Source organism: Corylus avellana, chromosome 1, assembly GCF_965113065.1.
Source record: "Corylus avellana chromosome 1, dhCorAvel1.hap1.2, whole genome shotgun sequence".
NCBI classification, from domain to species: Eukaryota; Viridiplantae; Streptophyta; class Magnoliopsida; order Fagales; family Betulaceae; genus Corylus; species Corylus avellana.
Window position 1 is genome coordinate 7,999,404 of NC_142490.1, and position 17,088 is coordinate 8,016,491.

The 17,088-nt window shown below is 33.7% G+C and overlaps 1 protein-coding gene across 2 annotated transcripts; it reads left to right on the forward strand.

The window, feature by feature from the left end:
• The first annotated feature begins 873 nt into the window (after positions 1–873).
• LOC132171121 (beta-glucosidase 17) lies at positions 874–8,849 on the forward strand. Of its 2 annotated transcripts, XM_059582350.2 has the most exons (13): positions 874–1,049; positions 1,237–1,306; positions 2,867–2,925; positions 3,093–3,168; positions 3,468–3,545; positions 4,607–4,694; positions 5,150–5,402; positions 5,915–6,030; positions 6,676–6,893; positions 6,998–7,029; positions 7,632–7,734; positions 7,839–7,941; positions 8,515–8,849. In XM_059582350.2, exons 1-13 carry the CDS (start codon positions 915–917, stop codon positions 8,717–8,719), a joined length of 1,536 nt encoding a protein of 511 aa, XP_059438333.2. In that variant the 5' UTR covers positions 874–914; the 3' UTR covers positions 8,720–8,849. The 2 variants fall into 2 exon arrangements, with proteins under 2 accessions (XP_059438333.2, XP_059438334.2); XM_059582351.2 differs by lacking the exon at positions 3,468–3,545.
• The last annotated feature ends 8,239 nt before the right edge of the window (positions 8,850–17,088 follow it).

Below are 17,088 nucleotides of genomic sequence, written 5' to 3' on the forward strand. Positions count from 1 at the left end.
GATCTCTCTTCTCTGCGCAAGCGATCTCTCTCCCCTTCTCTTCTCTTCGATTTCTCTTCTTTGTTTCTTGGTTATTTCATTCTCTCTCTATTTCTTGGATTTTTTTTTTTCTCTGTAACGTTTCTCTGTTTTTTTTTTTTTTTTTTTTTTTTTTTTTTCTTTTGATTCTCTGTATCGTTTCTCTTTGATTCTGTTTAGGCTTTTTAAAAAAAAATAAAAAATAATTTTTTTTTTTTTTATTCTGTTTCTCCATCTCTCTTTCTCTATATTTTCTCAGTTTGATTTTTAATTCAATTATATATATATATATATGATTGAATTAAAAATCACATTGATATATATACACACACACTTGAACACAGGTTATTCATACCTGTTCAAGCGTGTATATATATATAAAATTATATATACATGACATAACTAAAAAAAAAAAAATTATAGTAAAATTGTTTATGTTTCAAAAAAAAAAAAAAAAATGAAAGTCCTTAATAATATAAATTGTATTTATATTATAAGGATATTTTAGGAAATAAGATCACAATACAATTTCATTCACCAACATATTGCACTGTACCAAACGAAGGAATATGATTATGTAGTTTATTCCAGCGTTACAACCAAACAAAAGAATAGGATTAGTTAATCTATTCCCAGTGGTAGCTAATCCTTTTCCAATGGACTAGACAATCCGCGAACCAAACGAGGCCTAATATGCAACAAAATTGCCCCGGCAGTGACCTTTCATATATATATATATTAAGCCATGTAATCCACGATACTAAAAAAAATCCACCACATGGATAGGAAAAAGTGTATAAATTAATTATATTTAAGAATTGTGGCAGTCATCAAGCATTTGCACCTGACAACACATGTGGAGTCAAAGAGTGCTGTCGAGCAAAAAAAACTGAGACATGGAAATTCTTCTTCAGCATCCTCTCCTCTTCTACCTCCTTGCTCTGGCCTCTTCTTTGGCTTGCACTGAGAGTCTTAGCCGGACAGATTTTCCGGCCGGTTTCGTGTTCGGAGCGGGGTCAAGTGCTTACCAGGTATATATGCAACCAACTTCGATGGCATTCTTAAACGAGAAATACTAGATATTATAATTTTATTTAATATTTATAATTCAATATTGCTAACGTAACATTCTCAGCTAAACATTGCTAGATGAATATTTGATAGAATTATATTTATCGAAGTCTCAGATTATGTTTGTGGCTTTTATTCATTTTGAAGTACGAAGGGGCTGCACACCAAGATGGAAAAGGGTCCAGCATATGGGATACTTTCACTAGGATACATCCAGGTCCCTCTCCCTCTGTGCATGAATATTTCCTTCTACCGAATTTGAGACATTTTCCCAATATATTTGATTTTGTCTTGTCAATCTAGCGTATAGTGCTTCTATATTCATTGAGTTTTTTGAGGAACAGAAAGAAAAAGAACAGAAAAATGGAAAGAAAAAAGAAAAAAGAGAAATACAGTCCCCAATAAATATGCAGGAGAAGAAATGAAGAAAACAAACATGTAAAAGCTCATGAGTCCTGATCAAACCCCATGTATAAAAAACTTCCAAGATATCAACCACTGATTCATATAAAAAAGAAATCAAACATTTTTAATGTTTCTTAAGTGCTTAGCTTACTCTTAATCAGGGGCGAAAGCACATATTAGGTTGGGGGAATGTCCCTCCAAACATTTTGAAAATCTTCTTAAGATATGATTTTTTTATAAATTTGTCCCCACGAATCTTCTATATTCATTGCTCCCATTTAATTAGTGACTTTCGGTTCGCAATACTATTTTGGCTTGACTATGTTGTTTTTAAGAGATTTGAATGTTCTTGCTAAAAGAAAGAGTTCACACTAAATAGTAAATGCACCTATATTTTTTGAATCCTATAAATCATTTTTAGTTTATTTTAAAACATATAACTTTTGTATGCAATAATAACTTAAGATTTACTATGAAATTAAATTTAAGACTAGTTTATATTTATTTTACTTAAACATACATATAGTATCTCTCTATGTATGTAAGTTCGTTCTCTCATACTACAAATCTTGGTCTGCCCATGCTTTTAATCACTATTTAACTCTTTGTTTTTTTTTTTTTTTTTGGAAAAACTATTTAACTCATCTTAAATAAGCCCCATTTGGTGGGTAATTGAATAAACAATAATTAACCAGCATGGACCCATAAGTTAATGGACTTTAATTATTAAAAACTTAGAAAGTTAGAATAATGAATGCAAATATCACCTAAACATAGAATCAACTAACCTACCTAAAAGTCAAGGAAAATTAACATAGAATCAACTAACCTACCTAAAAGTCAAGGAAAATTCTGTGAATCATTGCTGACAAAGTGTCCCTTTCATTTGTAATCTTATGACAACTTCTTCGCTTCATTTCTCATGATTACTTTACAATAAAAATTTTGTTTTTATTTGATACATCTAACGGTATTCATGATATATAATGGTATCACATTATTTAAAAATTTTAAATGACACATAAAACACATATATGCACATTTATTTCTTTACAATTTAATTTATATCATGAATAATTTTTTTCTATTTCACTTGAAATAAAAAAATCCATGCATATTATATTCATGTAAGGATCTGTATCAAACTCCATCTTACTTGATTATGCTTTGTTTTTATTTCCCATTTTCTGGGAAAAGAAATGTTCAGTAAAAAAGAACTAGATGCCATATGTTTCATGTTGTAATTAAAAGAAAAAACAGTTTTCTATTTCTATGTAATAGTACTGTAGTTTGGTGTTTGATATATTTTTTTATTTTATTTTGTTTACCACCCAATCCCTTGACTGCTTATAATTAATATTTTGTGGGGCAGAAAAAATTTCGGACCATACCAACGGGAATATAGCTGATAATTTCTATTATGGCTTCAAGGTATGATTAAATTACTGTATTTTCTTATCCAATAAACTAAAAGACTAATACTATTCTTCACACCTATTTATCACATTTATTTTAAATAGATTAATGTGATGTGTTTTAAGTTTTTTTTTTTTTGGGGGGGGTCAATTTAATAAAAAGAGTGGCAATTAATGTTTCAGGAGGACATATCTCTGATTAAAGAAAATGGTTTCGATTCCTTTAGATTCTCCATCTCATGGCCCCGAATACTACCAAGTAAGTTGTAAGATCATTGCTAGACTCAACTTTTGTGTAGAGGTCGATAACATGAAGAATTATTAAAAATGATTTTCTCAAGGACAAAGTTTTCTTTTAGGTTTAAGGAAATTATTTTAATTCAGTCTATTAAATTTAAATTTATATAAAAATGGGTTAAAACGCATTTTAAAATGAAACTTTTTTCTTTCTAGAAACCCATTTTTGGCTTTAAAATATATATTTTCTGACGCATTCTCAACATGGTCTACATATTCCAAGTAACATCTGATTTAACTAAAGCTTAATTTTGTCCTTAGAGGGAAAAATTAGCGGCGGAGTGAACCAGAAAGGTGTCAAATTCTACAATAACCTCATAAATGAGCTCATCTATCAAGGTAAATTTTAGCTAAGCATGTTTGGGAAACAAATTTATCCCAACTCAACTTAACTCTCTCTTCAAAATTTAATGTTTGGGAACCCTACTCAACTCAACTCAAAAATTTTTAACTTATCTAAAAAAATTTCAACCCAATTAATAAAAATATATACTTAAGGGTGGTGGTCGGACCACCCCGCCCACCCCCGACCGGTTTTCCACCCTTGTCTAATTTGCAGGTGGCTCATAATATTCGAGGGTAGCTGATCAACCCTCGGGAGCAGCTCGGCCACCCCCAAACAACTGGGGGTGGTTTAAAACCACCACAAATTTTTTTTTAATTATATTTTATTATAATTTTTCATTAATTTTCTTTATCATCATCCAAACATAATCTCAACTCTTTTTTCTAGTTGAAATTCACAATTCAAAAAAAAAGGGGTAAAGTCCACTTAACCCCCTCAAACTACCACCTTAATGATAATCTACCCCCAAAATTATCAGTTACGACAATTTACCCTCCAAATTACCAAAAAAATGACAATGCACCCCCCCAATGGTAGCAAAATGACGAAATTACCCCTATATAATGTTCAGACAAAAATACCTTTAAAATTTTGAAAAAATAAAATAAAATTTAGTATTTTTATTTTAGTAAGGGTAATTTTGTCATTTTTTTAAAATTGGGGGTACATTGTCATTGTTTTGATAGTTTGGGAGGGTAAATTGTCACAATTGATAGTTTGGGGAGTAAATTGTCATTGGAGTTGTAGTTTGAGAGGGTTAAATAGACTTTACCCAAAAAAAAAGAAAAAGAGTTGAGTTGGGTAAAAAAAAAAGCTAGTGAAAGAGTTTTTATAGGTCCCACTTACCCAAACAAATATAAGTGGGCAACCTAAAACTTGCTTGGACAGGTGGGCCCATATTAACTCTCTTATATTTACTGTATAAATTGCTACTAATCAAAACAGCAAAATTACTAAGAATTTCTATCCCACGTGCCAACAGTTAAGCTAATTATCATAATTTTGGGGTTTAGCAAAGCCTCTTTCTAATCAACTTTGACTACAATTTGAGCAGGTTTAGAACCTTTAGTAACGTTATTCCATTGGGATCTTCCACAAGCCCTTGAAGACCAGTATCATGGATTCTTAAGCCCAGACATTGTGTAAGTTTGAGACCAGCATCAACAAGTGTTCTTTGCACAATTTTATCTATTAGACTGATATTTGTTTAAAATGCACGCAATCACATCATTTGCTAAAATATATACGCTTGATTAAAAATGCATATGAGAATTATAAATCTAGTCATCTAGATTTCTAGCAATTTGTTGCCCGAATTGCTATTGAACAACAAATGTGAGAAATTTTCTTTTGGACCTAACTGCCCAAATAGGTACTGGGTCCGAACAAAAAGTGTGAGACAATTCTTATAAAACCCGCATACCCAAACAGGTGGCGGGCTGCCCGAAACCCTTTCGGGCATGCAGGTAAGTCCCATGAAAACTCTTGCAACAAATTGCTGGGAATCTCTGTAACATAATTATATGGACATTGGAGGAAAACTATATTCGTATCCAACCTTCTAAGTAATTTCCATTCGATCAATTCCAACAATTAGGGATGATTACCGAGATTACGTGGACTTTTGCTTCAAAGAATTTGGTGATAGAGTGAAGCATTGGACTACATTCAATGAGCCAAATTATTTTGCCAGTGGAGGGTATGCAACAGGCACCAAGGCACCTGGTCGATGTTCTAACTATATTGGAAATTGCACATTTGGGAACTCAGGGACAGAACCCTATATAGTGGGCCATAACATGCTTCTTTCTCACGCAATTGCTGTAAAATTGTACAGGGAAAAGTATCAGGTTTGTGCTTCTAACATTTGTTTCATATAACTATTTTGCATAAATTATTAGAGTCAAACAATTAAAATCTGTTAGGTTGTCTTGAGTTTCTGTCAATTTCAAAAAAGCTAGCTTAAGAGATGAGGCTTTTCCTCACACTTATAAAGTGATCACCAGCCGCTTTTATAATTGATGTGGGATAACCCAACAATCTTTCCTCATACATCTGGCTTTGGGTTGGAGCAAAGACAACATGTTTCTCTCGTAAACTATTGGGCCAAAACTTGTTGGTTGAACCTAGGCTCTGATACTAGATTTGGTGGTCTTAGGCTTCTTTCAACCCCAAAAGCTAGCTCAAGAAGTGAAGCTTTCTCTCACACTTGTAAACCGACCACTAGCTCCTTCCATAACCGATGTGGGATAACCTCAACAAAATCATTGCTTATATTTAAATGGACAAAAGCAAACATTATTTATGGAAGAAAAAAGAAAAAAAAAAATTATGATATGGTTAACTGAATTTGATATTGTAGGCTTCACAGAAGGGAAACATTTCGATTACAGTAGCTTCTTACTGGATGGTGCCCAAATTCCAAACAGTTGCTTGCCGCAAGGCTGTCTTGAGAGCTCTTGATTTTATGTTTGGATGGTAAGTTTTATGAGTTGGATTTTTTGTTAGCTTTTTATTTTGGGAAGGCAATAATTTGGACAGTCTTTAAGCATGTTCTTCACATAGATCTTTTGAAACAAACACTAATATTAAAACTTAAATTTATGAGTTTGAGAGATCGACAATATATGTATATCAATTATTTACTCTTTTTATACCAAATTTTATTTTTTTATAATAAAAAATTGTCATTTTAGAAATTTTGACAAGATTTAACGAAAAATTCTATTGGACGAGGGTAATTAAAAGAAATTAAAAGTTTGATACCATTAATTGAGAGTTTTTGAACTTCGTTAGTACTTTCAAAACGTGTGAAAATTCAGGGAGTTTGGTTAAGGAAAATTTTATAGGAAATATCATTTTTCTCAACAAAAAAAACAGAGTTTAATACTTAGATAAATCTGTTTTGGTAATCTTGGGTAACTTTTACCATATTCAGCTCAAATTTCTTTTCTAGTATTATTGACTACTTTATACCTTCAACAATTCAAAGAAAAAGGTTTCTTGTATGCTATTTGTTAAAGTATTAATTTTATCTTTTAAAACAAGTAATTATTTTAATTTAACACAAATCTTTTTCTTTGTTTATTTTTATTGCTATTATTATTATTATTATTTGTGTAGGTATGTTGGTCCAGTTACCTTTGGTGAGTACCCTGAGACAATGCGAGATTTGTTGGGGAATCGACTGCCCAGATTTACTGCATCGCAATCGGAGATGTTGAAAGGTTCATATGATTTCCTTGGCGTAAATTACTACACAGCAAGATATGCAGAAGACTCTTCATCTTTCAGCAGCATCAACCTAAGTTACACAACTGATAGCCGTGTAAATCTTACCAGTTAAGCTCACAATCCTCTTCCTTGATGAGTTTAAATATTTTCAAGTTAATCTTATGTTTCCATTTGACACTCACATGCACCATCACATTATTTGTTGTCACAGTGTTCAAAGATGGCATTCCTATTGGTCAACCAGTAATCTCTCTCTCTCAAATCCCTTAAATTGACATGTATTTAATGTTATATATATATATATATATATATATAAAAGAATCATATGAGTTTAAACAAGGGGTGACAATTCATGTTAGTTTGTGTGTCGGGATCGAGTTGGATCGAAGAACGGATATAATTAAGGCTATATAAGTTAATTTTAACTCATCACATTTAATTAAACGAGTAAGACCCTTCAACCGTAATTTGCTAAATTTCATTTTGGGTTCATGTGGAGTTTGCGAGTCGTATAAAAAAAAATTGTTAGCCTTTATGTTATGTATTGGGATCCGGTAGGATCAAAGTATGGGAATAAGACTATATAGTCTAAGTCTAACCCGATCCATTTGATTAAATGGGTTAAAACCTTTAACTCTAATTCACTCATTTTATGTTAGGTTTACGACGGGTTCGTGGGTCGTATCAAAATCGTTAACCCTAGTTTAAACACATGTTAGTTTAATAAATTGAGTTAAAAGAGATTTCTGCAACAATGTTTGTTTCCATTTTCAATATAAATGAGTATAATATGCTTAGCTAGTAGCTGCACTAAGCAAATTGCTACGTTACAAATGGTTTTGTAGACTGCTTCTAGCTGGCTCTACGTATATCCAAGAGGAATTCGAGATCTTGTGCTCTATGTAAGTAGAAGTTTCAACAATCCACCTATTTACATCACAGAAAACGGTAAGAAAAACAACATTTTATCCTTGTACATACATTTTACTTAGTGTTCTTGAGATTACAATCATTAAATCAAGCCTATATATATATATATATGTTCTTTGCAGGAGTCGATGGTAAAGGCTATTTGCCGATTCAAGATGCCCTCAATGATAGCTTGAGGTTAAACTACCATCGCAACCATCTGTCGAATCTCTCAGAGGCTATCAAGTGAGTGCACATGCATATAATTATTTTTTCGTCTTCTTTGGGAAAACACATATAATACAAATTCTCGTCCCTCCCATTTCATAATCTTATGTGCTACCTTAGAAATCACACATAGAGGCAAAATCTAACGGAAAAATGAGCATATAACATGCATGTGCTTTTTAAGATCCTAGAATTATTTTGTCACAACAGAAAGAACACACAAAAACTTTCTAGGAAAGAAGTCTAGAAGAAAGCCAACTCATATGTCGATCACTTTGGTTTTTCAAACAAGCTAAATTTTCTTTCTTCTTTCGTTTGATAAGGGTATCCGAGGTGTTTTTCCCTAATTAATCTGAATAAATGACATATCTATTACATTCTTGAGTTCAAAGCAGGTACTAACGGGCAAGGGCGGAACTACGTGGCTCCTTGGGGGCTGGCCATGTTTTCCTCAAAAATTTTAAAAAATGCTTTTAAATTTTTAAAAATTAAAATTTTACCTCTCAAATTTTTTAATTTTGCTGCCCACCCCCGAAACACCAATTGCTAGTTCCACCCCTGCTAATTAACAGGCACAATTTAATTTGGCAGGGTTGGAGCTGACGTGAGGGCATACTACGTGTGGTCATTTCTTGATGACTTTGAGTGGGAATTCGGTTATACTTTTCAGTTTGGCCTCACTTACGTAGATTACAAAAATGACTTGAAAAGGTACTCCAAACAATCTGCTTTATGGTTCAAAAGTTTCCTCCAAAAGGAAAATGTCACAAGACCACCTTTGTTATATTCTGAGTAGCAATTAACTTTGTAGAGACATCTGGTTTGTTGTATGCAGAATCGTTTGAAGAATTTTTGCAAGCAAAAACATATCATCTAGCAATCTGTGATGAAAAAGATGAAAAATGTCTTGATTTTATTAGTATAATCAAGTAATCAACCACTAAAATATGCAGCTAACATTCTTGCTACACCTAATATGCTATGCTTCAGCTACTCAACCATCACATGGAACTTGCTTATATAGAAAAAACCATAGAGTAGAGCAAGAATAATTGGAGAAGTATTTAAGAGTGTGTTTGGCCACGCCGCATTGCAGGCCGAATGTGTTTTTTTAAACGGAATTGCGAAAAGTACCCGGTTTGAGGATAAAGTTGATAATTTTATGTTTTCGAATGCAGGCAAAAGAGTGAGTTTTTCAAAACTCATAATTTTGAAGGCCGAATTGCAACTTTATCAAACACTTACTGTTTCTAAAAATTGCATTTTCATTAACTACATTTTAAAATTGTTGATTTTCAACCAACCCATACGTTTCCAAAACCGTTAAACTAAATGGACATTACATCATATTTCAGATCATCATGCAATATATAGTTTATTATACGATGTATACTTGTATGGTAAGCTTTGAATGGTAGAAGCGGGCATAGTTTGAGCACTATTTTCTTCAAAACACAAACTTATTTTTTGGAAACAACTTGGAGTTGTTTCCATATTTCTGTTTTTAACGTTTTTATTTTTAAAATTGATTGCCAAACACATGATTACATGGTAGAAGCGGGTTTTGCTGTTTTGGAAACAAAAAAACCTGTTTCCAAAACTGCAATCAAATAGACTCATAAAATTTTGTAATTTGAGAGAAATTGTAGGGGATCTCAATCCTATTTAATGGGATAAGAAGTAGGAGGAACTCAGAGGCATTGGAATGGTAGAGAAAATGGATAATTTCGGAGAAGTGGTTTTTTTATTGTCTTTTTTATTTGTCTTGGCTCTTTGTTGCATGAGTCAACCAATAATATGCAATGCTTACCAAATTCACATTGAAAATGAGTTCCAAAGAGCTCTTCTAGGAGCTTGTTGTAAGTCCAGAGACAATGATCTTTGCATCCACTTGATCCCTACCCAATTTAGGGTTGCAAACGAGTTGGCCGGCTTGTGAACCCGCTCGATACCCTTCCAGCTAAACTCGACTTGAAATCGAGCTCGACACTGTTCAAACCCACTCGTTATTGTACAGCTCGTTTGATTAGCAAATGATACATACCTGGATCACTCAACTAAACTCAGCAGGAGCACTCTACAAAAAAAATGACATTTTCTGACGTGGCTACAGTACATGTTTTGTTGCCACGTCAGAAAATTTCTGACATGTGAATTTTAAAACATCAAAAAATTATTTTCTGACGTGTGAATAGTGGCACATTAGAATTTTCTGACGTGTCTATTCTAACACGTCAAAAAATTCTGACGTGTTAAAAATGGGAACGTCTGAAAAATTTTACAGATTTTAACAATTAAAAAATTATATATTTTATGACGTGGTAGGCCACCACATCAAAAAAATTCTGACGTGGAATAATACCACATCAGAACACTATATATATATATGAGATAATTATATATCAGTTTTTTTTTTTTTTTTGGTCCTGAGTAGTTTTCTGACGTGCCAGGTGTTGCACGTCAGAAATTTCTAATGTGCGACACCTGGCACATCAGAAATCCCCTCGATACCCGCTATCGCGATATATATTAACATATCATAAAAAATATATATCAGATAATTATATATCAGATTTTTTTTTTTTTAAAGTAGTTTTCTGACATGCCAGGTGTCGCACGTTAAAAATTTCTGACGTGCGACACCTAGCACCCCAGAAATCCCCTCGATACGCGATATTGACATATCATAAAAAAATGGGCGGAATTTTAAAATTTTTTCCTCTTCTTTTTCCCTTCAACTTTTTCACTCTTCTTATTCTTTCCATCTTCATTTATTTCCCCCACACTCTCTCTCTCTCTCCTCTCTCAATCTCCCTTTTGCACACTACACGGCAGCAGATCGAAGAATAAAGCAGAAGAAGAAGAAGAAGAAGAAGAAGAAGAAGAAGAAAAGGAGAAGAGAAGAAGAAAAAGAAAAAGAAAAGGAGAAGATCGAGAAGCTGGGTACGTTAAGAAGAAAAAAAAAAACGAAAAAGAAGAAGAAGAAGAGAAGATAAAAAGATTTTTGGGTTTTTGAAAATTTGTTGGGTTTGACATTTGGATTTTTGATTTTTTGAAGATTTTTTTGGTTTGGGTTTTGGGTTTGAGTTTTTGAAAATGGAGATAGAAAAGAAGAGCGAGAGAGAAAGAGAAAGAGAAAGAGAAAGAGAAAAGAAGAGAGGTGCAGAGAAATTCCTAAAATCAAAAACCCAAATATTTGGGTTTTTGAAATCTTCTTCTCTGCACCATCGTGGTGCAGAGAAACCAAAATCTTTCAAAAACCCAAATATTTGGGTTTTTGAAATGTTCTTCTCTGCACCATTAATGGTGCAGAGAAATTCCTAAAAAAAAAATAATTTAATTGAAAATTAATTTAAATTAATAAATTTTTTAATTGAGAAAAAAAATTTCAAAATTTTTTTAAAAAAAATTCCACATTTTCTGACGTGTGATACACCAAAAAGTCATAATTTTTTGACGTTTTGCCCACTGACGCGTCAGGAAATTTTTTTTTCCTGTCACCTATGCTTCTGACAATTTACAAGCGTCAGAAACAACACGTCAGAAAAATTTCCTGACGCGTCGGACACCCTAAAACGTCAGAAATCTCCAGTAAAAAAAAAATTGTTTTTTTGTAGTGGCAAAGGCTCGTAAGCTCGACCTGGATAACAATCGAATAGCTCAAAAATATATATATATATATATATATACAGGTTAGTTAATATTTGTATCTATATTACCATACTTCATTACTTTTTTATTTATTTAATATGTTCGCACAAGAGAATGAAAAGTTGGTATATAATATGAATATAACTAGATAATACCATATACTTATCATATGATTTACATATTATCATTAGATAAATCATGATGTGATTCGTGAAATCTCAAATTAAGCTATTAGTATAATAATATTAAAAATTAAAGTCAACAATGTGTTTGTTTAGAATCATAATTAAAATTTTAAATGTCCTAAAGGGGATAGCTCAATCGGTTAGGAACCACATCTCATGAAACGGAGGTGACTAGTTCGAATTCCTCCTCCCCCTATTGTGTGGACATGTCAAAAATAATAATAATAATAATAATTTAAATATAATCATAAATATTAACAATTTAATTATGGTTAATACTTAATACTCTTAATTAAGTCCACCAATTATAGTATGATTTTTTTTTTGAAACATATCATACTCATTCATTGATAAAAGTTACGAGCCTAAAGCTCTTACAAACAGAGCAAAAAGCTCTGAAGTAAATCATAGCCGAAGCTAAAGATACAGTCATCAACAACCGACCAAATCAACCAAAACACAGCATCCGCTAACCTATGACTAAATATCAGGTTTAAAACTCAGATCTGCATCAAACAGACACCATCTAATGCATAGGTAGCGCTTATTCCTTAGCCTTGAGAGCAAAACCCCCAAGCCGATACTTATTCCTCGGCCTTGAGAGCAAAACCCACAAGCCGATACTCATCCTCCTCGACTCGAAAGCCAGGATAAATTTCACATCCACAACCCAAGGGTTTGGACCAGTAATAACGGGTAGCAACCGGGCGCAACAAAGCAGGAGGAAAAAGCCTTATTACAAGCATAAATAAAACCATACAGGGAAATAAAGGGAACAATAAAACTAATGCAGGAAAAGAAATTACGACAAATAAAACCAAATACAGGGGAACTCAAAATGAAATACAAAACAGAAAAACAACAATATAGGAAAATAAATGCAAAAAACACTCAAAGCGGGTCACAGCAGCCGGAGGAGGCCGATCGCGAGCTGGCCGGAAACCGCCGCGGAAGGTGGCACAAAAAGCTTGGCACGAGAGGGGCGCGTGAAAAGACCCGACAGCGAGCGGTGAGCAGCGAAGCGAGCGCAGAGGAGATCGGCGGCACACACAAACAAACAGAGAGGGAGATTGTTTGAGTGAAAACCCCCAAAAGCAGTACCCACCGAGAGAGAACACAATGACAACAAAACATAAAACACCAAAGACAGAAACAAGCCTAAAACAAAAATCGGGAAGTAAAGAAGGGAGGAGGGATGCAGGCAACGGGCATCCCTCTTCCCTTGAGGCGGCGGCGCTCTGGAGGGGGGCTTAGGGTTTCACAAGGCTTAGGATTTCTCTCTCTCTCCTTTATTCTTCTGATTGCATATGCACTCACATTGAGAAGGCAATTATAGTATGATATTAATAATATACACAAGACACGAGAAAATTTGTCCTCACTATCATAAATAGGGGTTGATATTTTTAATTATGACTTTCTTTAATATACCCAAAACTTCTTGAAAATTGATAGCATTAGATGATAATTAATTCAATAGCATTATGTTTAATTTGATAGCATTAAATGCATTGCAAGATTGTGCTACTACTTGTAATTGACGCATTGTAAGATTATTCTTGTAGTTATTTTTTCTAGAGTTCCCACTTGGTTTTCATGTTGAATATATATATATATATATATATTTTTTTTTTTTCCTAAAGTTGCTTAAGAATTTATTAAAATGATAGTATTAAAAATCAATAGTATTTTTTCCTTTTTTTTTTTTGAAAGGGAATCCATATCAGTCTTATTCATAGAAATCATCATGAGCATAAAGCTCTTACAAGCAACCATAGTCAAAGTTACGAGGTTACAAGTGTCACAGATGATGTATTACATTCCAGACCCAAAACCAATCTACTAACTAATGACTAATCTACATATTAAAAAACAAATCTGTGCCAAACAGACTCAAACTAATACATAGGTAGTGCTTATTCCTCGGAACTAAGGGTAGACAAACCTCTAATTGAAACTCTTCCTCCTCGACCCGAAAGCCAAAATAATGTTCACATCCACAACCCAAAGGTCTAGACCATAGCGCATAACTCAGAGGGCATCATGCATGCAGATTGAGAGAGGAAAGAGTCTTATTACAAGCAAAAACAGGAAATAAAAGTGTAAAGGGAAATAACGGGACAAAAACAGAAATACAACACATAATAGAAAAAATCGAACAAACAACAAATGGAAATCAACATAACAGGGAAAAAACTGGAGAATCACACTAAGTGGGAAACAGCAACCGGAAAGAAGCTGATTGCGTGCTGGCTGGAAACCAACGCGAAGGGTGGCGTTGGAGCTCATCGCAGGGGGACACAAGGAAAGACCTGATAGCGGACGGTGGGCGGCAGAGCGGGCACGAAGGAGATCGATGTCACACACAAAACAAATTGGGGGGGAGTTTGAGTGAATCCCCCAAAAGCATTACCCACAAAGTGTGACAAACAAGTAAGGCAACAAAAACAACACACCAAAATACATGGCAGAAGACAGACATAAAGGAAAAGAAATAAAACAACCAGAAACTAAAAAAAAAAAAAAAAAAACAGCCGGAGAGAACCGAAATCAAACCACATCCGGAGAGACGGATCTAGTGCAAAAGGTGTGATGGGCACTGGCGGATCCGGATAGCAAGGTGGTGGAGCACGCGTCGAGGTGGACCAGGCGACAGGCGGTCGATTGGGTAGGACACGAACCAGAGCCAAACGGAACCCAACAACAGGTGTGGCGGATGGAGAAGGGTGGAAGATCGGCCTCCAAAGAGCCTTAAAATCAGAAAAGAGGTGGAGAGGGAAGGAGAGGAAGAAAACGCCCAAAGAGCAAGGGACATCAAGTAAATAGGCTAGTTCTAGGACGAAGGGAGAAGAGGATGAGAGGGAGGAGGGGGGCCATGTTCTCCCTCTCCGACAGAGCTCTTTGCTAGAGATGAAACCCTAACAGAAAGCGTCTTCCAACCTTTGATTTTTGAAAGTCTCATAGTTCAAAATGGAAATAAAATAAAATAAAATAAAATAATAATAATAATAATAATAATAATAATAAATGATTCAAAGATGGAAAGTCTCATTTGAAAATTCTCATTTTCCCAAGAGAAATGCTAGAAGTTAATAAGTCCAATTTCATGACTCTCCAACTCATGGTTCAAGACTTCAAGTCCTTAAAATCATTCCATAAAAGGATCTAGGTGTTATTCTGGTGTTTTCCTAGTGTTCTCCTGATCTTAGGTGTATATTATTTTCTAAAAACTATGTAAGAGAAATAAGACTGTGTTTCTTACACTAGAATTAAGAAACAAAACACTATTGCATTAGAATTAAAATGACATAACATTACTACAGACTTGAGAGTCTGTTTGAGATTGTATTTGAGAAATAAAGCTTTTAAGTCAAAGAGTGCTATTTGGCAAAAGTTTCATTTGTAAGCTTTGCCAAAAGTGCATTTTGGCTTTTAGGTTTTTGGGACCCTTAAAAGCGCTTTCAGTATTTTTTACCAAACATGTACTTTTTTCTTTAAATGAATTTTTTTGAGTGTTAAACGCACTTTAGGCCCCCCAAATGCACACCCAGACAAGACTTATTTAAGAGCCTATTTTGGATTACGTTTGAGAAATAGAGCTTTTAAGTCAAAAAAAGTTTTTGGGCAAAAACTTCATTTTTAAGTTTTTGCCAAAAGTGCATTTTTACAATTTTTAGGATTTTTGGATCCTTAAAAGCGCTTTTAATTTTTTTTACCAAATGAGTACTTTTTTCTTTAAACAGACTTTTTGAGTGTTAAAAACACTTTAAAATCCCGCAAATGCAATCCCAAACAGGACCTAACTCAATGAGTAGTCATCTTTTGTTTCTACGTAGTAGAGTCCCTTTTGTGTTATGTTTTTATTATTCAATAAGTTGGGTATACAAGGGACGCAAGTGTAATTATTTTAGAGAAATGATTGGCATCAATATTTTTCTTATCTCATCTTATAAATCAACTATTAGATTCGTGGATGTATGTGGACCCCACATAAGTTAATAGTAAACCCTACAAATCTAATGGTTGATCTATTGAATTTGTAGGATAATATGAGAGAAAAATGTGCAAATTATTAACGCCAATCATTTCTCATTATTTTAAGGGAAATGCTAAAGTGCTCTCTTGGTGTTTTTCTGGTGTTCTCTTGTGGATATTATTTTCTAAAAACCAAAAGACAGAATAAGTGTGACTTTCTTTTTTGTTTTTTTGTTTTTAAATAATATCAACTTAATACTATGAGAATATTAAGAGAATACCAGGAGAGCACCTAACATTCCCCCTATATTAATAGATGAGTGAAGAATTTGAAATTTGAAATTATGTGTTTGAGTGTAATGCTTTTGTTCTAGATGCAACTTTTCTTTGTGAGGTGTGACTCATCTTCCTTTTCCGCCGTGAGATTCTATCAAAAAATCCATTGAGCATGTTCAAGATGGATCTAGCTTTATTTTCTGTTGGCTTTTGTTTATTTTTAGTTATTATTCGTTTGTCTTAGGGGTGTCAACCCGGTCCCAGTTCATGGTTATTGGCCAAAACCGGAACCGGAATACCCCAGTTATTAATTTTGGAAAAACAGAATCGGGTAACCGGTTTCCGATTAACCGGTTATACAATAACCGACCGGTTCCAATTGGTACCCGGTTATCTGGACCGAGTAACAGGTTTTAAAAAAAATTTGTATTTTTGGCTTATTCGACACCCAACTCAAAACGGCTCATTGGGCTCAACAAGCTGGCTTGGATTTAGAAGGAAATGATATGCCTCATTTTTATAGAAAAGTAAGCTTGGAGGGTTCCATTTTTTTTTAGCAATGTGGGACAGTTTTTTTTTTCCTCTTCTGTTTATTATTTCTACACTGTAACCTCCCCAACATCCACAAGCAAACCAGCAAGAGCTTTTTAAGGATCTCAGTATTTTTATGCCATGAATGGAGAACAACATTAAAACACATCTCCATCGTCACTGCCGGAGAATATACAACCAAGGCCACCAAGTTAGGAGGCGATGCTCTGTTTCACACTGCAAATATAGTTTAAAGTTGGACAAAATCAGCACTGTTAGTAAAACAAAAGCAAACTTGAAAAAATAATCTCATGGGAATCAAGATCGTTACAGTTAGTAAAAATAAAAGCCATATATATATATATATATATATATATATTGAATTCTCCGATCAATAAGTTATGTAATTCCACCTAGAATTCTTGTTAACATGATCCAAAAAAGTGAAAAACACAAAAGAAAAGAAAAATAAAAAAAAATTCATTTTTTATTATTATTTAAAATATAATGTTATATGTTTCCCTCTACGGCTCTACTCCTTCAAAAA

Coding starts and splice junctions, on each gene's coding strand:
- LOC132171121 (XM_059582350.2), top strand. CDS start 915: ATGGAAATTCTTCTTCAGCATCCTCTCCTCTTCTACCTCCTTGCTCTG. Junction 3,546..4,606: donor AAATGAGCTCATCTATCAAG/GTAAATTTTAGC, acceptor CAATTTGAGCAG/GTTTAGAACCTTTAGTAACG. Junction 5,403..5,914: donor TGTACAGGGAAAAGTATCAG/GTTTGTGCTTCT, acceptor TTGATATTGTAG/GCTTCACAGAAGGGAAACAT.